Source organism: Neovison vison, chromosome 14 (assembly GCF_020171115.1).
Source record: "Neovison vison isolate M4711 chromosome 14, ASM_NN_V1, whole genome shotgun sequence".
Classification (NCBI taxonomy): Eukaryota; Metazoa; Chordata; class Mammalia; order Carnivora; family Mustelidae; genus Neogale; species Neogale vison.
In genome coordinates, this window is record NC_058104.1 from 37,926,854 (window position 1) to 37,948,731 (window position 21,878).

General features: G+C 48.4%; 2 protein-coding genes across 2 annotated transcripts in view; one reads left to right on the forward strand and one right to left on the reverse strand.

The window, feature by feature from the left end:
- GTF3C1 (general transcription factor IIIC subunit 1) overlaps window positions 1-8,772 on the reverse strand; it is a 68,625-nt gene extending 59,853 nt beyond the window's left edge. The window contains exons 1-4 of the mRNA XM_044232557.1: window positions 8,474-8,772; window positions 4,863-5,072; window positions 1,102-1,278; window positions 405-548 (exon numbers count right to left, since the gene is read on the reverse strand). Coding sequence (XP_044088492.1) covers window positions 405-548; window positions 1,102-1,278; window positions 4,863-5,072; window positions 8,474-8,694 — 752 coding nt within the window. The 5' untranslated portion in view covers window positions 8,695-8,772. The remainder of the gene's footprint in view (window positions 1-404; window positions 549-1,101; window positions 1,279-4,862; window positions 5,073-8,473) is intronic.
- Window positions 8,773-8,945: 173 nt separating this feature from the next.
- LOC122895273 (katanin interacting protein) overlaps window positions 8,946-21,878 on the forward strand; it is a 173,421-nt gene continuing 160,488 nt past the window's right edge. The window contains exon 1 of the mRNA XM_044232558.1: window positions 8,946-8,981. Coding sequence (XP_044088493.1) covers window positions 8,975-8,981 — 7 coding nt within the window. The 5' untranslated portion in view covers window positions 8,946-8,974. The remainder of the gene's footprint in view (window positions 8,982-21,878) is intronic.

Consider the following 21,878-nt stretch of genomic DNA (forward strand, 5'->3'; position numbering starts at 1 on the left):
TTACAGGATTTTTTCCTCCTTCTTTTCTGTATATTCTCCAAATTTTCTAAATCAGCATGACTTACTTTCATCATCAGAAATAGACCATAAATATTTTTCTTAAAAAGCTGTAGTCAAGGGGCACCTGGGTGGCTCAGTGGGTTAAAGGCTCTGCCTTCAGCTCAGGTCATGATCTCAGGGTCCTGGGATCGAGCTCCGCATCAGGCTCTCTGCTTAGCAGGGAGCCTGCTTCCCCCTGTCTCTCTGCCTGCCTGTCTGCCTACTTGTGATCTATCAAATAAATAAAATCTTTAAAAAAAAAAAAAGCCGTAGTGGTTATGTGATTCTATCTCTATGATGTGTAGAGGTCTAATCCATGGCTGAAATTTCACCAGAACAAAGTGTTTTGGGTCTGCACGCTGTACCTGTCCACGTGAAACCGGTTCAGGAGGAGGAGAATGGAGTGCTGCTGGGCTCCAGTGGGTAATCGGATCACATGGGACTGCATCGTGATGAGCCCGTTTTTGTTCAGAATTTTCCGGTGATAGTGGAGCTTCCCAGCATCAACCCTGGAGGAGAGAAGAGCGTGGCTGAGTCATTTTGCTTTGCTGGCGGCTTTCACCCAACAGCAGAGGGCCTCTCCTGTGAATGTTAAGTGCTAGAGACACACACTTCCTAGCCAGCCACTCCAAGGGACAATGGCCTCGAAAGAACAGGCATGCCCCAGCCTCAGCACACCCCAGACCCCCAGCAGAGGTGGATGGGAGACGGGGGATAGAAGCCTGGGGAAAGGGAAAGGAATGGGACATGTCTCCAGCCCTGCAGTAGCCAATGAATAAGCTCACTCCCCGTTCTGGCTGGTCCGATTTATGGCCACTGCTCTGGCCTCCCCTTGGAGCTCCACCTTCCACTCTCAAGATACCTGGTTTGGACACTATACAGTCGCCCCAGGGTCTCTTCAAACAACAAAGCGCTGACACCCAATCATCATGGGTTGCAGACTGCCCCAGTGGCAGGTTGCAGAGGAATGGGGGGGAAGGGAAGTCAGCAGGCCTGCACTGGGAGCAGGGCACAATCATCGGGGAGTCCTAGCATTTCAAGAGAAGAGAATCATGCTCTCACTTGAAAGCAGTGGTATGGAGGTCTCGCTGGAGCTCCCCTTGCCATCGGGACCGGCCTAATCGCTCCAAAATGCAGTAAGAGAAGTCGGGGAGTTTCAGGTCCGGGTCCCCCTCCAAGCCTATCAAGGCCCTGTAACGCATGTCCTGGGAGGCCACGATGATCAGTCTCTTTCCCCACCTGCAAACAAGAACAACCGCATGGAAGAAATAACTTGAACTGACTTGAAGAGAAGCAAAATGTGAAAAAACAGAACCTTAGAGAATCACCCTTTTGTACTGCTTCTTAGAAATTCACAATGCCCCAGGCGAGGAGGTTTCCGTCTCCAAACTGCATGGTGTTTGGGCTGAACAGAATCAATCCTGTCATCTTGCGTGGAGCCCTCCGTGGTCTTGCCAAGACACTCAGACCGAACCCCCAGGGCCTGGAATGTCCTATGCACCCTCCACAGCTCTGCCTCTTACCCCCCTTGGCCCTGCTGGTCCCAAACAAGCTGCTTCCTCTGCCTGGCTGCTCCTCTCCCTCGGTCACAGACTTAGAATGTGCGCTCTCTCATCTCAAACAGGCTTACAAAGTGAAACTGGCAGAGGTCGCTGGGAAAAGCAAGCTTGAGACCAGGGGACCCGGCCTGCTGCTCTCCAAATGCGCTCAGGTTTACGGCACTGGACGTTAAAATCCCAACGCTCCAGTTAGCTGACTCAGGACTCCTGCAAGGCCGCAAGTGCTGAGTGTGGCCCTCAGACAGGATGTCAAGTACTGATTAAGCACAATGCGAAGTACCGGAGATACCAAGATAAATAAAAGCAGGATCTCCCGGCAAGGAGCTCACAGTTGGCTGAAGGGGAAAGTCAGGAGAGGGAGCGCTCACCCTAGGGCCCAAGAGCCGGCAGAGAGCAACTCTGGTGGCCAAGCCTATGAAAGGCCCGTACGCGAGGAGCCCCCAGTCCGGCCTGTGTGAACAGAACGCACGCATGGTAACCAGGGGACGCTCTCATGGGAGGGGATCCTAGGATTCCCTGTCAGCAGGGTGGGTGAGGGACAAGAAAGCAGAACCTCCAAGCTTCCGGAGGCATGAAGGAGCAAGCCTTCCTGCGAGGCAAGTGGTGTGGCCTGGCTGGAAAGTGGGGGCTGGGCTCCCAAGCGAGAAAGCGGAAGGTGAGCTCAAGGGCTCAGTGGGAGTTCACATCCTGAAGGGTCCTGCAGGGCCATCGCGGGGAGGTCAGATGTCATGACACAGGTCAGGGGCTGTAACCCCACACCCATCAGGATCGCCCATGGGTCAATGGACATTTTTAGGAGCTGAGGTGGTGCCAGGCATATTCTAGGTCCTAGAGATCCGGCCGTGAACAAGACAGGGTTTCCGCCCTCAGGAGTTTACGCTCCGGTGAGGAAGGGGTGGCGTGAATCAACACTCCAGACCACGTTTGGTACTGGGGGTGCCTGGGTGGCTCTAGTCAGTTAAGCGCCCGACTCTTGATTTTGGGTCAGGTTGTGATCTCAGGGCTGTGAGACCGGGCTCCGCGCAGGGCACCACGCTGGGCATAGAGCCTGCTCAAGATTCCTTCCATATATAGATGATATAGATGGATATATCCATATATATTCAATAAGTAAGTAAGTAAATAAGTAAAAGATCATTTTTGGTACAACGAAGAGTAACATAACGGTGCCTGGGCAACGGATGCTTTCTGAGGAGCCAAGCTGAAGACTGACTAAAGAGAAGGGGATAGAGACAGGAAGATGTGAGGCAGAACATTCTTTTTTTTTTTTAAAGATTTTATTTATTTATTTGACAGATGGAGATCACAGAGAAGCAGGCAGAGAGAGAGGAGGAAGCAGGCTCCCCGCTGAGCAGAGAGCCCGATGCGGGGCTCGATCCCAGGACCCTGGGATCATGACCTGAGCTGAAGGCAGAGGCTTTAACCCACTGAGCCACCCAGGCGCCCCGAGGCAGAACATTCTAAGCAGAAGAGCTCACGCAATAGCCCTGAGACAGAAATGCGCTATGCAAATCTGGGCCACGGCAAAAGGAAAGCTCAGACTGGCTGAAGGGCTACGGTGGGAGAGCTGGGGGGGGCAGAGGGTAGGTCCCACACAGGCCGACGGGCTACTGTCAGCAGGCGGGGAGCTGCAGAGGTGGGATACGACTCATGGCTCTGGCCTGTATCACCAAGTGAAAATCAGTCCCAGGGCAGCTAGATCCTATTTTTTTGTTTGTTTTGTTTTGTTTTTTAAGAGGAGATAGAAATCTAGATTTTAAATATCAGCAATGAAATAAAATTAAAACCAAAAAGAACACCCGTGCTGGCTAAACAAAGCATGTATACAGGGCATATGTGCCCAGCTAGAAACACCTCCCAAGTGACCAAGGCACTGTTCATCACAATTCTGTCTTAGAGAAAAAAATGCGCCATGTGGTATGGAAAGTTCCAGAAAGGAGAGACAGGGGCGTCTAGCTGAGCGTCTGACTCTTGATGCTGGCTCAGGTCATGATCTCAGGCTCATGGGATCCAGCCCTGCATCCGGCCCTGGGCTTAACAGGGAAGCTCCTTTATTTATTCTAAAATAAATAAACAAATCATAAAAAAAGAGAGAGAGAGAAAGAGGGAGAGAGAGGAAGAGAGAGGGAGACAGCAAGAAGGCAGGCAGGAGACTCTTGCATTATCCTGAGGCCAAAGACGGTCTGAGAAGGTCAAGTCCACAGGACTTGGCGGCCAGCTGAATGCAGAGTAAGTCCGGAGAGAAGGGGCCCCGGAGTTGCAGGTCTACTGCTCCTAGAGCAGGCACAAGGGAATACCCTGGAGCAGAGGAAGTCACAAAAGAGGCAAAGAAGGGAAGAGGAGGCAGGTTTGGGGTGAAGGAGTTGTGATGCTCTAACTTCTGGGCACACTGAGGAAGGCGTTACTGAACTCTACATGTGGCACTTGGGAGATGCCTGGGGAAGAGAAAGTGCCCTTGGGAGCAGTCCAACATTTAAGGGGTAGACGGAAGTCGGGGAGTCCAGGAGAGAGCTGGTGAGGATGGACCAGAACAGAAAAACAAAGCAGGAAGCCATGGGGCAAAAACTTTAAAACTCCCTGACCTGGGGTGGAAGGGTCAGGAACTTAGGGCCAAACAGCGTCCCCAGGCTGGTTAGTAGGAATCTTAGAGGGTAAGATGTCGGGGAAGAAATAAAGGCAGACATCAGTGGGCAGAGGAGTGAAGGAGAAAGAGCGATTTCTTCCAGGAAGCACAGCTGTGAGCAGCAGGAGCGCTCTACAGCCCCAGGAGATGCGAGGTCAAGAGAAGGTCCTATTGTAAGATGGGCGAGTCATTACAGCAGAGCTGAGCACCCCAGCGGGGAAAGCAAGGGAATGCGGAGAGCAGAAAGACATGTGGACAAGTTGCAGAAGAAGCTAGAAGTCGGCAGAGTTCCCACTGGCAGCTTTTCCCTGCTCTGGGAAGTGGGAAGGGAGGTGGGAGTGCGGACTGGCTCCCTGCATTAGCCACTCGGGGAAACGGGAGCCCCAGCCTGGACAGGAGAAGGCAAGGCACTGATGCAAATGAAAGCCGGCTGCTCTGCCCCACTGAGCCAGGCCTGGGGACACAAGGGAAAGAGAAAGCAGGCCCCCGAGCCAAATTAGCACCCCCAAGAGTGGGGTGCAGGGCGGGGAGCTTGTTTGGTGCAGGGCTGACACACAGAACGGTCTCTGCGCTCTGACTGTCCCTGCTTGGCTTCAAGGCAGGAGGGGGCCCGTGAGGCTCTGAGGCCGCGGACGGGTTACCTGCCAAAAGCTTCCGCCATCATACAACGGGGCTGTAAAGTCTTGGTCCTGATGTCATTGGTTATGTTCTTCCTCTCCTTGAAGTACCGGCAAGAGCCCTGGATGCCGTCCTTATTCTCCAAGATCATATGAATGGGGTAGACATCCTCCAGAGCGACTGGATCCCTCCGGGACTCCAAAATTCCGGTTTCCAAGTCAATCTCTTCATACCTAAAAGGGGGAAAGCACAAATACCAAAGGACAACTCAGCTTCGGAAAAATACATACTTGGTTCCTCGTTCTTCTCTTCTTTTCTTCCTTTCTTTTTCTTTCTCTCTTTCTTTTTAATTAAAGATTGTATTTATTTTTAGAAAGGGAGCACTCCAGGAGGGAGAGAAAGAAGTAAAGAATCCCAGGCAGACTTCACGCTGGGAGCCCAAAGCAGGGCTGGATCTCACGACCCTGAGATCGTGACCTGAGCCGAAACCAGAAACCAAGAGCCGGATGCTTAACTGACTGGAGCCACCCAGGCGCCCCTGGCGCGTTCTTCTGACGACCTCCTGCAGAGATCAGAGGGCCGAGAGCTCACTCCGTCCTCTAGTCTTACAAATGCAGATTAGAGCAGCATTCCTGCCTTTCTATCCCAAAGAACACAGACCTTGGAAAGGTCTCCCAAATCCACCCCAGAAGCTGAATGATAGAACCAGAACCATCTTAATGGCCCAAGTCATGGCCTTTCCGTTTCCCTCCAAATCCAATGCCTGCATGTTAACAATTTTCACCTCTGAATCCTCAGTCCTGTCTTTTCCTCTAAACACTGATCCTGCGTCTCCAGTTGTCCATCAAACACCCTGAATTCAAGGAGATCCAAATCAAAGTTATGACTGTCTCTCTCTGTCTCCAATGAAGTCCCTCCTTACCACTTTCTCCCAAATATGTCGTATCAATGTCACGGGAACAACTCTGACTTACGTTTCTTCCTTTATGCAGTCAGCCAAGTCTGTTAGGCTTTCCTTACAAATCACAGCCTGAGCTAGTCTAGTTGAGGCTAAATCCCACTGACACTTACCAGCCCCTTCCTTCCTCGCCTGCTCTGTGATCTCTACCCGGCTTTATCCCCCATTCCCAAATCATATCTTGCACCATCTGCCAAGAGGCGGCTGTGGACTGCTGTCCTCCACCTCTCCAGCCACACCCTCCTAGGCTTCTCTGACGGTTCTGAGTTCTCCATCCAGTCTTTCAACACAGGTGCACCTGTGGGCCATGTCTTAGGCCTCCCATCACACCATATTCTCTTCCAGGGATGATCCTGGCTCATGGCTTTAATAGCCAACCATACGGGATGACTGCCCATGCCCAGCTCTATCCCTCCCTCTGGCCTGCTTTCACCCAAGGAAGCAACATGTTTACTGCACAGAATCGCCACGGATCACCAAAGGAACCTTGAATTCCATGTGACTCAAAGTACATTCAGCACCTAGCCCACCTTCCCCGAGACTCAACAACCTTGCTGCTCTTCTGTGTTCCCTACTAACAGGGATGGGGATCAATATTCACTCAGGAGGCTGAACATCAGGAATCAGAAGCCATCATCCCTGATTCCCCCCTCTCCAATACCCCACATCCAGTCACCAAATCCTCTTGATTCTTCTGCTTCGTATGTTTTGATGCCATTTGCTTCTCTTATGTATTCTCACCTGCCCCACAGTAAGCAAAACTGATGGGGAGAACAAAGGCAAGAAGGAAATGTAGATGAAATTAAATTTCCTTATAACCTGCAGCCCATTGTTACTTAAGGCAGAAGAGTCAAGTTCCTCCAGAAAGCTCCCAACTGTTTTCACATTGATGCTTTCTTTGCTAGAGGGAAAAACCAACCTTAGCTTGAAAACAGCCAGGCCTCCAGGGTCCTGTGAGTTTTCTTTAACATAGGAGAGTCGGTTTGGAAACCTCCCTTTGTCTTCACGTCCCCCCCCATACAACCACGGCGCTGCTCTTTCTGCCCCACTGGTCCTGTTCCCATGCTTTAATTAAAGTCTTGCAGCACCGAAGAAGACTTATGCAGAATTCTTTCTCGGCCTGTTGGTTCTGAACCCCAACCTACAAACCACATCAAACCATGATCGGTTGTGACTGGATTACTAAAATCTCTCAACTTCACACTCTGCCCTCAGTCTGACCCTTCTTTGGGGGAGGGGAGGCAGGGCTTCCAGTGTTTCTTTTGACAAAGGATAAACTCTTTAAGTGGATTAAAGACCACTGATTACCTCTCCAGTCCAGTCGCTAAGGGCAGAGAAGATTCTGTAGGCCAAACGTCATGGATTCAAATTTGGTTTCTGCTCTTGCTAGCTGATACCTTGAACAAAATCTCTTATCATCTCGGGGCCTGACTTTTCTCTCCGGGAAAACGGGAATGATTATACCCACCTCCTAGAATTATTGTAAAAATTAACTCGCGAGGGACGCCTGAGTGGCTCAGTGGCTTAAAACCTCTGCCTTCGGCTTGGGTTGTGGTCTCGGGGTCTTGGGATCGAGCCCCGTGTCGGACTCTCTGCTACGCGGGGAGCCCGCTTCCTCCTCTCTCTCTCTGCTTGCCTCTCTGCCTACTTGTGATCTCTGTCAAATAAACAAATAAAATCTTTAAACAAAATTAACTTGCTATATGTCAGGATCTTACCAAGTCCTAGCTCACAATATGCGTACATGTAAGTGCCAACTACTATTATTCCCCACTCCCCATCTCCAGTCCTGCACCTCAACCACACTTATTTCTCCTCCTTTAGGCTTTCCACGTTGGCTGTGCTCTCTCCAGAATACGCTGCCAACTGGCCATTTAAATCCAGTCTTGAAGTCTTGTTTCCAGTATTACTTCTGGGAACCTCGCCTCACAATCTGGCTTAACGGCACAGACTCGATTATCGAGACAGACTGTGTGGGTTTAAATCAACACTCTGGTCACTTACAATCTCAGGAACGTTGGACAGGCTTCCTCAATCTATGACTCCGTTTCCTCTTCTGCAAAATGGGGACAATGACAGCGCCTACCGCTGAGGATCAAGGGAGTTCCATCTCCTGAACCTCCCAAAACAGGATCTTACAGTCTAGTAACTGGCCGACAAGAAGCACTCAGTAAATGCTAGCCGCTGTTGTTGCTGTTATACTATTATCATGGCTAACCTTGCCGTTATGCCTATCTCTAGGTGCCTTAGGTTCTCCAGCCCAGAACTGGGAATGCCCCAGAAAGGGTGGCTAAACTCAGAGTCTCCAGCCTCGATCTAAACGGACTTCCTTTCCACCACGAAAAAGGAACACTCTTCGAAGCTTGGACAATACCCCCCCCCCCGCCCCAGTCCTGCTCACCACCACCAAACACCTACACGGACCGAACGGGACATTATTAAATGACCCCCAACGCCATCCGAGGCCCGGGCTCTGCCAGGCCCGCGGGACCCCCAGCCAGCCTCACTGCCGCGCCCCCATCCGACTCGCGGTCCTCCCCCCACCCCCACCCCGCCCCTCGGCGCCACTCCTTTCTCCCGCCCCCTCCCGTCAGAACCGGGGCCCCTCCCAGCGCCCTCCGAGGCCGGGCTCTGCGCCGCCCGCCCGCCCGCCCGCCTCAGGGCCAGGCCGCTGACCGGTCCTGGAGCTGGAGGTCGGGTCGCTCCCGAGGCTCTTCATAGAAGCTGATGCCCGGGTGGGTGGCAAGGGCCCGCCAAAGGAACTCCTGCGTGTAGGGCTCCAAAGGCAGCGGGAAGGGAGGCACACGCGTCTCCAGACGGCTCCACAGCGCGGGCAGACACAGGCCATCAAGCCCCTCCAGAGCCACCTCGTCCAACAACGACTCCAGCGCGTCCATTGCTACTTCAGTTTGCAGCTCCCCGGGCGCCTGCGCACCAGGACTCGAAAGGCCCTCCAGCGCGCCTGCGCAGAACGATCGCCAGCCCTGGGAGGCGGGTTGGACCTACGGATCGGAGGAGGAGTTCCAAGAGCGCCGACGTGACGTTGCGCCCTTTGGGGGCGGGCTCAGTCCTCGGAACTCCACCGCCATTGGTCCGGAACCCCGCAGTAACCAGGGGAACTGCAAACAGTGTAGGGGCCGCTTCCGGTTCGAGCACCCGGAACCGCCGCCTCAAGGGATGGACGGTGAGTGTCCGTGGGCCCCTCCAGGTGGTCGGGCCGTTATTCTGCCATCCCTCCCTCAGCTCCCTCGGACAGAATCCTAGGCAAGAGAGCCCTGGGCCGCCACTGCCTGACCTCGGGTGGTCCCTGGTCAGAGGGGAAAGGGAGCCCTAGTGGTCAGGGATGGGAAGAAGAGGCTGGGGGCGGGGGTGGTCAGTGGCTGGACCACTGTGCAGAGTTGTGTTGCTGTAGAAACCCGGTGCAGAGTTGTGTTGCTGTAGAAACCCGGTGCAGGTTTGTGTTGCTGTAGAAACCCGGTGCAGGTCGGGGGCTCAGAGGAGGTTTAGAGTGGAAAGCAGAGGCAGAATCTGAAGCGGGGTCTTGTGCGTCTCCCTCGGGTGTGGACCGGTGAGATGGGGGAGTTGGTGTGGGGTAAGCGTCCTCTTGGGGAGTGCGGCCGTCAGGTACTGGGGAAACGGAGTTGGTGGTGTGGGTGGACGAAGTGGAGGGCATACTCTCTTTCTGAGCTTTGATGTCGATAATTAGTACTGTTCCGTGCCAGGAACTCCGTCAGCGCTGTCGAGCAACACCCTCGTTAAGCTTCATTCCCGCCCTTTGAGGTCAGTGGTGTTACCCTGTTTGGCAAATGAAGGAACTGAGGCTCAAAGGCATTAAGTTCACTTGCCCCAAATCAAAGAGCCAGCAAGTGGCGGAGTGAGTAAGAAACCCAGACCCGCTGTCTCTGGAGTTAAATTATGGAGCTTTGAGAGATTTTGGAGGCTCTTCATTCCTGACATGGCAAAGGGAGATAGCTGCAGGGGCAAGGCGGGTGGGCTGGCTTGGGCTGTGATTGAAAATCAATTCCCCTTTGGAAAGGAAAGCTTCTCACTCAGTTCCAACCCATTATTTTCCTAGGGCACTTCTCTAAATACCGTGACAGCCTCTCAGCCTGAAGGCCAGATGGCCAGATGCCACCTCTGGGCCACTATTTAGAGTTCCTGATTAGAATCATGGAATTGACCACTGGAAACAATCTAAAAATAGGCTGTTCTGACCTCATTTTGAAGATAGGAAGACGAATGTCTGGACAGACTGTTAGGATCTGTGCTAGAATCCAGATCATTGTTCTCGTTTCACCACTATCCCTTACTTTCAGGAATTTGTTCCTTGTAGCCACTTAATGCAGTGGGGAGGGAATTTATTTTGGTTTAACAGTCTGATCTATACTTAAAAGACGTCTTTGCCCTTTGTACTTTGGAGGTACTATAAAACGTGATTTGCAGTTTGCCTGGTAGAAAGATCAGCGTAACATTGCTACAGAACAACAGTTCTCAAATATTTTTAACGGCAGGGCACCTTTATGCTCTTACCCTCGAAAGAGCTTTAGGTATATTATATCTAGGATATTTACCGTATCAGGAAGTAAAGCTGAGAACATCTTAGAACATTCACGTATCAACTACTTAAAAATAACAGTAAACTTGGGGCGCCTGGGGGGCTTAATTGGTTAAGCATCCGGATCTTGGTTTTTGGCTCAGGTCATGATCTCATGGGTTGTGAAATGGAGCCCCGAGATGGACTCCACACTCAGCAGGGAATCTGCTTAAGATTGCTTCTGTCTGCCCCTCCCTGCACTCAGTGTGCTTTCTCTCTCTCAGTAAAATAAATCTTAAAAAATAACAGTAAGCCCATTACTTCTGAGTATAAGTAATAATTTTAATGAAAGATAGCTATGCCCCCCCATTAGTAGGAAGAGTAGCATTATTTTACATCGTCTCAAATCTCTTCAATGTCTGGCTTGACAGAAAATAACTAGACTCTGATTTCTGTTTCAGCAACCAAACTGTTGTGTCTTTTGGCTAGTGTATATGAAGAAAGTCTGGCCTCACACAGATTTTAATTGCCTTTTCAAATAACTGTAGACATTCTTTTTTGATGCTACATCAAAACTTAGCACATGGTAGTTTCTTGAAGGGTACATACAATGTGCTGAGACCATATTGGTGAACTTTTTGTTCTCTGTTATATTTAAAATCCACTGGTTTATCTTGCCCTTTGTTCAGATATTTTACCCATGTATGATTTTATTGCATTAGGCATTGGTCATTTGGAAAATGTTGGTTTACTGAGTTCTGCAAATCTTCCAAATGTTGACATTTCAAATTCCATTATGTAATATCAAGTGGAATGTCATTATACAATATCAAGAAAATCCTATCTGTTAATATCAGCACCTGGCTCATTTTTTAGCAAAAAGTTTAAGCCGCTAAACTCAAGGTAGTAGAAACAAGTTTCATTTGGGCAATAAACCTGTCAGTTTTTTCCTTGAAGGGACTGCTCACTTTCTTTTCTTTTCTTTCTTTCTTTCTTTTTTTTTTTTTCCCTATTTGAGAAAGTGTCTGTGAGACACCCAGGTCTGAATAATTATAGTTTGTTAGTTGTATTCAAGTAAAAATAGCATTCTATACATATGTGGCTAGTTCAGCTGGTAACTCAAACAAGCACACATAAGTGTTTTCTGGGATCAACCATTGTATTTTGGCTTGTAGCAGAAGTGCTTGGTGTGTATTTGCCATTGTGTCACACAGAATATTGAAAAGCTGTGGACTCATGAGAAGAAATTAAGTAAAACTAACTTTTACTATTTCATAAGGATATTCTTAGGTGACAGTGATTTTTTGGTTGTTGTTGATTTATCATGAATACATGGCAGTAAAGAATACAACGACTACTAGGACAGTTTGGTGCCACTGCCCTGTAATAATTTTACCTACTGCCACTGTCCCATCATCAGTGCAGATAGCAACGTGGTGAGGATGTCTTAGAATTGTGATGAAAATGGTTTTGTCCTTGTGAACCCCTCTTCCTCCCAGGGTCTGGGGAAACCAGTTTGGGGAACATCGCTATAGATCATTTTCAAGAAGTCCCACTCAGTTGCTCTCTCATCATCTCGCTCACTCCTAAAGCGTTATCATGGCCCGAGATTGAGGAACCTGTTAATTTACAGATTGGTTACAAAAAGGAAAAACTTGTTCTCTTTAAGAAAGCATTTGCCCTAAGACCAGATTTAGCATTCAAAGGATCCCTTTTCCATTATAATTTTTAAGACTTAGATTTACACAACTTTTTAAAAAAAGATTTTATTTATTTATTTGATAGAGACAAAGCGAGAGAGGGAGCACAAGCAGGGGGAGTGGGAGAGGGAGAAGCAGGGTTCCTGCTGAGCAGGGAACTCGATGCGAGTCTGGTTCCCTGGACCCTGAGATCATGACCTGAGCTAAAGGCAGATGCTTAACAACTGAGCCACCCAGACGCCCCTTACACAACAATTTTATAGGCACCTACCTGATGGGTAAAGTGAAGCATGCCATAATGAACTGTGAGTCTAGCCAACTAGATACGCCAAGCCTGGCCTTATTGAAAAGATGTTTACTTCCCAAACTTACAAAAGCTTAAGTATCTAGCAAGTGTCCCCAAACTGGATTATAATTTGGCTGATTCTACAGGTCCAGATCACCATGGTTTTTCACATTTTTCCTGGCCCATTGGCTTTGGCTTTGGGCAAGTTTTAAGTGGCTCTGCAATGCAGTGTGATGTGATGTTGATATATTTGGGGGGCTGTGTACTGGTGGATTCACATCTCCGCTGTGTACTCTGACCTCTCTGAGCCTCAGTTTTCCTGTCAATAAAATGGAGATGATGATAAGGCTTACTTTGTTTGGTCTGGTAATCCACTGTTGAATTACACGAGACTAAGTGTGAACACACATAACACCAAGTCTTCCTTGTAAAAAGCACTTGGACGTGGTAGTGAATTCTATCATTAACTGCAAATGGGCAGACTTCAGCTGGCAGAAGAGGGAGGGGGGATTCTGATGAAGCTCTCTAGCAAATAATAATCTTTGTAATTAGCCCTCTGTTTGTTTAAAGGAAAAGCCAATGCCTGGCATTTTTTATTTACCTGAATGTAAATGAGCAACGTGTGAGTCTTTTGCTATGAAGTGTTCGGGTCACCTTTATGTTAAAGTCATTTCTTCCAGTGCTTTTGGAATATGAAATGGTTCAAGGAAAAAAAAATATTTCTGCTCAGTTTTCAAGGAACATAATAATTAGACAAAAGTTCAGCACATCAACATAATTAGAAAGGATTTTGAAGCTGTTCATTTGCTTTTGCTCTCCCCAGAGCAAATATTCAACATTTCCCCCGCTTATCCTGTTCATTTGCTTAGTACACTTTCTCAAAGAATTAATAATGCCAAGATGAAATTTAGCCTAGCTTGTCTAAATAATCCCAAACTGCAAAACGGGTGACGGTTGAATTAGTAAGATTTTGTTGAAAGTATGCTGTCAGCATGTCTGGTCTCTTCTGGTCTGGTACGGTATTCACCTGGGCTCCTGGTGATTTGTTCGTTTCTCTTACTCTTTAAAATAAACCAAGCCAAAAAAGATGCGAACGAGAGCAAAGCAGGCATCCCGCAGGCAAAATAAATGCGTTGTCCGTGGGGTCTCTGTGTCTGTTCTGTCTTCCTTCCTTCTTTGCACCCATCCTTGAGTTGGATCCAGTTCAGTGATTTTTAGCTTAGAGGAAGTTGACGCTCTATGTTTTGCTTATTCTTCCTTAGGACATTCATTTAGTAAGTCCACATTTCAGTGCCTTCTGTGTGCTGGAATCTAGAGATATCAAGACGAGTAAGACTGGATCTAAGTGAAGAGTAGATGGGAGTTTATTGTAGTATTCTTTTTTTTTCTTTTTAAAATTAGGCTCCACGCCCAGCACAGAGCCCAACGTGGGGCCTGAACTCACAGCCTTGAGATCAAGACCTGAGCTGCGATCAAGAGTCGCATGCTTAACTGACTAAGCCACCCAGGCGCCCCTCCTTGTAGTACCTTAAAACTTTCTTTTAAGTTGGGGCGCCTGGGTGGCTCAGTGGGTTAAAGCCTCAGCCTTCGGCTCAGTTCATGATCCCAGGGTGCTGGGATCGAGCCCCACATTGGACTTTCTGCTCGGCAGGGAGCCTGCTTCCCCACTCCCTCTCTGCCTATTTGTGATCTCTGTCAAAATAAATAACGAAAGTATTAAAAAAATTTTTTAAAGCTTTCTTTAAATTGATGTTTTTGAGCATAGAAGTTAAACATTTTTTTCACCTTAAAAAAAAAAAAGGAGCAATGTAGCAGATTTGAAAATGAATTCTTTAAACCAGAGGTTACAAATTGGGGGCCTCTAAATGAATCAGCCCACAGTCACATTTCCTTGGTCCATAATGTTTTAGTTTTTTCAAATTTTGAACAAGTCATCAGAACATTGAAAAATGGAGGGATTTCTCATAAATACCTTATTGTGGTATTTTCTTAACAAAGATCAATAAAATCTATTAACACCAAATCACAGTTGTGCATGGCAACAGCTTGTTCATAGCTAGAGCCAAATGGAGACCCTCCTCCCGCAGCAGGGAGGCACACTTTCCACTTTGCCACAGCACCTCCCTGAATGCCCCTGCCACGCATTGTATGTGTTCCCTGCCTGGGCCCCGAGGCATCTGAAGTTACAATCCTGTTCTTGTATTCACTTGGGCAATTTTGGATTGCCCTATGGATTACTATTGTGCGGCACAATGTGCTGTATATACCTGTTCTCTTCATTTTAATCTGAAAGAAAAAATGCGGGATATATTCTCTGCCCTGAAGAACTTCATAATCTGATGAGAAAGCCAGTCATCAACAGCTAACTCTAATCCCACACTGGATTCCCTAGAAAATAACATCTGCAAAGGTCTTCCCTTTCTCAAAGCAGCCTGGCTCCCTGCCTGCTTTTGTAAATAAAGATTTATTGGAACCCAGCTATGCCCACTTGCATATAAATGCCTACAGTCTATGGATCTCTTCATGCCTCAGTGGCAAAGGTGATTAGTTGTGGCAGAGACCATATAGTCCATAGGGCCAAAACTCTTGCCCTTTCCTGGAAAAGCTGGCCAGCCCCTGCCATGCAGGATCTGATTTGATTCTTGAGACAACTCCGTGCGACACTCAGTGTCATTGGCCCATTTATAGCCCGCAGCTAGCAGAGAGCAGAACTGGGACTCAGCCAGTTAACGTGTGCGCTCAACAAAGCAGGCATTCAGCAGGCAAATCAAATACGTGGCCCACAGAGTCTCTGTGTCTAGAGTATGTCATCAAAGACCTGTCTCAAACTTGTCCCCATCCATGTGTGGCCAGGTTGTTAGACTTGGGAAGTGAGTCTGTGGGCAAGTCCAATCCATTAGTCTGGTGGAAGAGCACAGTTCAGAAGGCACCGCCCTTGCCTACCTCCTTGGCTCCCCCAGGATCAGACCCTGTGGCTGCGCCTCTTTCCAAGTAGGAGAGGCTGCCGGGGAGCAGTGTGGTTAGTTGGAAGGAGGAGCTGTTCACAGCTCACTTTACGTAAGAGGAAGGAGGTGTCCATTATCCTCAAGGGCACCAGACTGACTGCTGATGAACAGCTTGACCCTTGTAACTTTGATAATTGGTCACAATTGCCGTGGTCACAGCACCTTCAATCTGAGAATTTCCCTGGGAAAGCCATGTGTCTCCCTTCCCCTATCCCTTGGTTGGTCTGCCAGTCTTAAGTCTCACATTTAGATACCCACCTACCCACCTACCTTCATGTTCAGAGAGGTATTATGGTGGCCTGAACTGGGTCCATTGATGAGCTTTTCCATATTTAAAAGTTGTGGTTTCTAATAAAAACCTGGATTTGTCAGTCTCTTGATGGAAGGATGCTTTGGCCTATGGGCCTGCATTCCCACAAAGCCCCGGTCCTCCAGCCCTGAATGTTGGTCCCTCTTGACCTTGGACATGTGGTGACAGTCTGACCTCTTCTGGCTGATGACGTCAGTCAGCAAGTGCCTTTTTCTTGCGTTGAGAATGTTAGCCTAAGCCTATAGACATCTGACATTTCCTTTTTTTTTTTTTTAAAGCATTCTTTTTTTTTTTTTTTTTTAAAGATTTTTTTCTTTATTTATCTGACAGAGATCACAAGTAGGCAGAGAGGCAGGCAGAGAGAGAGAAGGAAGCAGGCCCCCTGCAGAGCAGAGAGCCCGATGCGGGGCTCGATCCCAGGACCCTGACATCTGACATTTCAACCACTGCCCAAGCCAGCTCAGGAAGCTGGCCATTTCTCATGCACACCATATTCTTTCCCACCTCCCTCCCTTCCCCTAGCTGTGTACCCGGAAGCTGTCTCCTTTCAGGTCACCTCCACACTGTGGTTTGTGGTGACTGATACCACCTGCAAGATTAACTCCTCCCACATGGTGGGGTCCCTTGGCCCCCTCATGTATCCTGCTGTGTCACAGGTACTGGGCTTCTTGCCTTTCCTCTTCCTTGGGGACAGAAACCCACTCTCATTCCTTTGTCTACCCAGCATTTGGCCCCAGGACTGGCACAGGGAGATGTACATGAGTGTTTGCTGGGCTAACATTGTAGCTAAGAAAGAGATTAACGCGTTTGTCCCTTTGTGAATTGCTGGCTGGTCTCCATAAAGCAGGCAGAGGAAAAGCCCTTGCAGCCAAGCCTACAGGTCAAGCTTCCAGAGATCTCACCTGGCTCCTCTTTCGCTAAGGAGAAAAGCATGGTCCCCCCAGACATTGTCCTTTGAAGTAGTTCAGACCAGTCCTAATCATATGCCTTCACCTGGCTACCTTCACTATACCCCCAGACCCTGTTGCAATCCCTCTACTTTGCAGTTAGCGTTCCTGTCCTCCCATTTTTTTTCCTCAGTGGGTTCACCATCGCTCCCACCTCCTGCCTCATTTTTGATTCTGGTGCTACCTTGACCACCCTTAGCTGATGGATACTCTGGAGACAGCCCCTGACTTAACATGTCATTGGGGGATAGGAGGGTTATTGGTCAATGTAGCACCAGGCCGGAAGTTGGATCACCGACCCATTCAGGGACCACTGCACTCTTACAGACTCTGAGTGACTTTGCAATGCAATGTGTGTACATGCCTCTGTGTGTGTGTGTGTGTGTGTGTGTGTGTGTATGTACGTGCATGTGCACGCATGATCTCTCTCAAGACTCCCAGACTGTTGAGGGGTGCTTAGGTGGCTCAGTTGGTTAGGTGTCCAACTTTTGGCTTGGGCTCACATCATGATCTTGGGGTCCTGAGATCAAGTCCCGCATTGGCTTGGCGCTCAGCACAGAGTCTGCTTGTCCCTCTCCCTCCCCACTCTGCTCCTCCCCCAACTCACTCAAGCACTCTCTCTCTCTCAAACAAATAAATAGATAAAATCTTAAAAAGAATCTGAAACTATTTAGATACCTTTTTATGAACCTGCCTGAAATCAAAGATAGATAGTGGCAAAAGAGACTTATCAGATGTAGTCCAGGGAACTTGATAGATTTCGGAACTCTTTAAGGATCCTATGGAAGAAAACAAGTTTGGAAGCCTGCAGGGGGCACCTGGGTGGCTCAGTCTGTTGGGTGTCTGCCTTTGGCTTGGGTCCAGATTGCACCCAGCATTGGGCTCTACTGTCGGGCTCCTTGCTCAGCAGGGAGTCTGCTTCTCACTCTCCCTCTGCCTGTTGCTCACCCTACTTGTGCACTCTCTCTCTGTCAAATAAATAAGTGAAATCTTTAAAGAAAAAAAAAGAAGAAGAAGAAGAAGAAGCCTGCAGGGACCAGGCAGGTGATGTAAGTGACTGCAGTGTCCAGGGTGTATTTCATTATGCTGCTTTATGTCCGATTCTTTCAACACCTGCATACACTTTGCATACCTGGCAATATTCATCAGTTTCATAAAGAACTCGGTTGCCTACTAATTCCTTGCAGTATGTGGCTTCCTCCATCTCTCTGTCACTTGTAGAATAGAGGTAAGAGTTGTCCCACCCCCTGGGGTTATTGTGAAAATTAAAAGCGTTCATTAAAAGCCCTTAGATCAGGACCTGACACACGATAAGTCCGTATGTGTTCACTGCCATTAGGATGATGACGATTCTCTCTTTTGCCGGAGATGTGGCCACTTTCATCTTCACTGTAGGGAAAAACCTCTCAGACCTGCTGATAAACGGCACCTTGGACTTGACCTCAGTGGCAGGGAAGACGACCAGCCAGCAGGGGCTGGGAACCAGAGGATACCATGCCAACTGCCAGGCCACTGTTCTCATCCTCAGACCACTATTGCCAGGCAGGAAGGCAAGTCCTGTGTTGCTAGATCGTTTAGGTTTGCAAAACCATCCAGAGCTCAGGATTTTAAAGTGTGTTATCTCCCAAGGTGTGTAAATTTTTTTTTTTTATACATTATGGAGACCAAACAAATATTTGTGGGGTGGGTTCAGCCAGTGAGTAACTTCCAATCTGGTCTGACCGCTGTCATTTATCAGATGTTGGGGACGCGGCCTGGGGAGTCAACATGCCTGCAGAGGTGGAGGAACAGGTCCAGATCCATTTCTGTCCAGCACCCCACCGCCCCACCCTCCTAATGAGCCCTTGTGGTGGGAAGTCCTGCCTCTTGCATGATTTCAGATGGAGATTTTATTTTAAGCCTGCAAAAAAGGCAACCCTGAAAAACCAGGACAGAGGATTAGATTTGCTTTCCAGCTCTCCCCATCTTCACGTTGGTGCCCACTAGGTGAGAGCTCGTGGAGACCTACTAAGGAGACTCCCGTTCTGAGGCCGCAAGACCTTGGGGGGATTAGTTTCTTTATCTCTCGGTGCCTGGACTTTGAATTTATAAGACAGAGATTAATAGTAGGACTTCCTCATAGGGCTGCTATGAGAATCAAAGGAATCCATCTATCTAAAGGCCTTAAAATGGTACCCAGCCCTTAATAGGATCTCAGTAAAAATTAGCTGTCTGAGGAAGGAACGTATCTTTTTCTTTAGGATTCCAAGGCAGCTCATGCATCATTTCCTATGTTTTCCAGGACTACTTGGCAGCTCCTTGTCGGGGGAAGGGAGGAGTGAAAAGCAGACACTCAGAAGACACTTTAATTTGGTTATGCACACGCAGGCTCACAAATGCAATGTCCACACTTGTTGTCGGTGGGGGGCTGGGTTGGCCTGTGTAGTTGGAATGGGTTTGGGAACCTATATGATGGATACAGAGGTCTACCAAAGTACATTTTAGCCTGGGAAGCATGCTGTCACATAAGCCACTGATTAGATTACAGAAGTGTGGCATTTTCTTATCTTTACTGTTTCAAATGAAAAAAAATCAATATTTTCCAATTATCTCCAGTGGTGTATTAAACTCACTTTGTCATATTTCATTTCACCATCTGAGAAAGAGCAGGGGGATAGGGTCAGGAAAATACATCGTGAGAGAAGATGAAGTCTTCTTAGCGGTTCATACTCATGCCTCTTGTCCTCTGGGCATTGTCCATTCAAAAATTCGGTCATTCATTCATTCACAGGTTCCGGAAATGTCTACTGATATCCATTCCATTCCAGGCACTGTGCCAGGTATGGGTAATTCAGGGATTAAAACAAAGCCAAACAATGACCATTTCTGGGGCAGGGGGTGCAGGGGGAGACAGGCCACAACTACATTAACAAGAAAAAGATCAGATAGGAACTGTGCAGAGGATAAAAAGTAGGGAGGGTGGTGTGCTAGTTAGTCCTCTCTGAAGAAGGAGCTCCCTTTAGGCTGAGTGAGATCTGATTGGTAAGAAGGAGCCAACAGGGGAGGACCGTGAGGACAAAGGACCCTGTGCAGGAAGGAGTCGTGGGTCCAAAGAGCAGAGGAAAGACCGGGCGGGCTGCAGGTGTGCGTGGTGTGGATGTGCGCATGCGCAACTGGAGAGCAAACCGTGCAGAGGGAAACGCACTGGAGGGTTGAGCAGGCAAGGGATACAATCTCATTTTTAGTTGGCTGCCATGGGAAAAGCCCAGCAATAACAGAGACAGGACTCTTGCCAGGTGGATCTTTGATGATCAAGGGCCTCGCAGAGGGGTGATGGAGAGGAAGGGAAAGGTTCAGGAAGCATTTGGGAACCAGAGTCCAACAGAACCTGCTGAGATCCATGAACACACAGCCAACCGTTTATGGGGGAGTGAACCACTCACTGCTAAGCACCTACTATGTGCAGGGTCCTGTTCTAAGCTTTTCACGGGTACTGTCTTAATGCCGACCATAGACTGAAATGGGATCGTGCTCTCGGTTTCCAAACAGGTACTGAGAAGCTGAGCCAGACAGGCCGACCCACCGCCTACCCTCTCTGCCGCCGCACAGCATTGTCCCCAGGCTCCATGTAATTATGAAGTCAGCCACAGAATGCATGGCTAAGCATTTTTAGAAATGCACAAGCAAATGCACGTAACAGTGTGCAGGTTATAAATAACCATTTCTAGCTGCCAGCTGCTGTTTGGGTTTGGAGAGGAAAAGAGGATCTTAGCATGACTTGTTTATCTCAGGTAATTTGGCAGTAAACTGGGCCCCGGGAATTTGAGTTACACAGAAAATGCAAAGGAAGAGTGACAGGGATATTGTTTTGGGCTTTCAGAAGACAGAATGTGACTTAAAGTCCCCAGAACCAGCCTGGAGGCGTGCGTGCATGGGGAATTGGAAGGAATCTGGAAGTGTGTTGCAGAGTCCATGTTTACCTGTCTTCCAAACAGTCATGCTTTTTGTCTAACAGATTTCTCTTACAATGATGAGATTTCCTTAAAGGGCTCTCCCTGCTCCCCTGCAAAAATGGTCCGTGGCATCAAAGTAAATGATGGTTCCAGCCTTCTGCCTAGTTGCCTATTCGGTTAGAATCTAGAAGCCTGCTTTGTTGGATCTGTAGAGAACTTTAAAAAACTTTTTTTTTAGTTACTTGTCAGTATTTAAAACTTAGAAACTTTCTCCTAATACTGGTCTTCTCTAGAAAAATCCGATCCCATGAGACTGGGCCCATATTCCTGCATGGAAACTGGCAGCTGGAGTCAAATAGTGATTCCCCGGGGCCACCTGGGTGGCTCAGTCAGTTAAGCCTCATTCTTGATTTTTGGCTGGGGTCGTGTTCAACAGCAGCACCAAATAGTGATTCCCCTCAGGCTGGACAGGAGCTCCCCAGGCTGCTCTGTCCCCGCCCTGCCACCTTATGTGCCACGGGTGTCTTGGCAAAGGCTGCAGGTGGAAGTCCAGGAAGCTGGGCTTGGGTTAAAGACCTGTGGGGGTGGGGTAGTAATGACAGTGGGGCTGGGGTGCTCGCATTCCTGGACTTGACACGAGGGGACGAGGGGACGCGGGGATCAGGGTATAGCGAACACTGGATTAGCAGCCAGACTGACGGGTTGTTAATCCCATTCTTCCCCTTTCTTGCTCTGACCTTGGGCTGGTTGCTTTCTCTGAGCCACAAGGCTTTGTTGTTGTGCCTAATAGGGAGTCCTGAGAGCTACCCGGAGAAGGAGCTCCAAGGGTAGGTGCTCAGTAAGCACGAGGAAACCACGATTTCCAGACAGCCCGTCCGGACAGGTCTCAGTTTCCCTTTCCTTGTTCCTCCTTCCTTTTTCCTTTTCCTTTTCTCATCTTGTCTGGCCATCTCATACAATCTTTGCCCTTAAATAAAGGAGCAGGTTACCAATAGTGTATTGGCTTAGCCAAGAAACCGTTGTTCCAATTTCCAGAAAACATATTTTGTCATCATTTCATTCTTATCTTCCACACATTATGGATCAATCTCTTGAAAGAAGACAGTTTGTCCTCCCAAGAACAAAAACAAAACAAAAACAAAGAAGTTTGTCTTTTTGGCAAGCTTTGGGGTGCTGAGGTTCGCAGAGGCTACTCTATCTCCCTCTGGCAAACTCCGCCCTCTTGGGTTCCCTGATGGGAACAATCTACATTTTCCATTGTATTTTTTAAAAAAATTTTGCATCTACCTTTGGACATTTAATATTTTAAGTTTCTTTTTATTTTTCCAAAAGGAAATAGGTCCATGTACATCATTCAAAAATAAAAA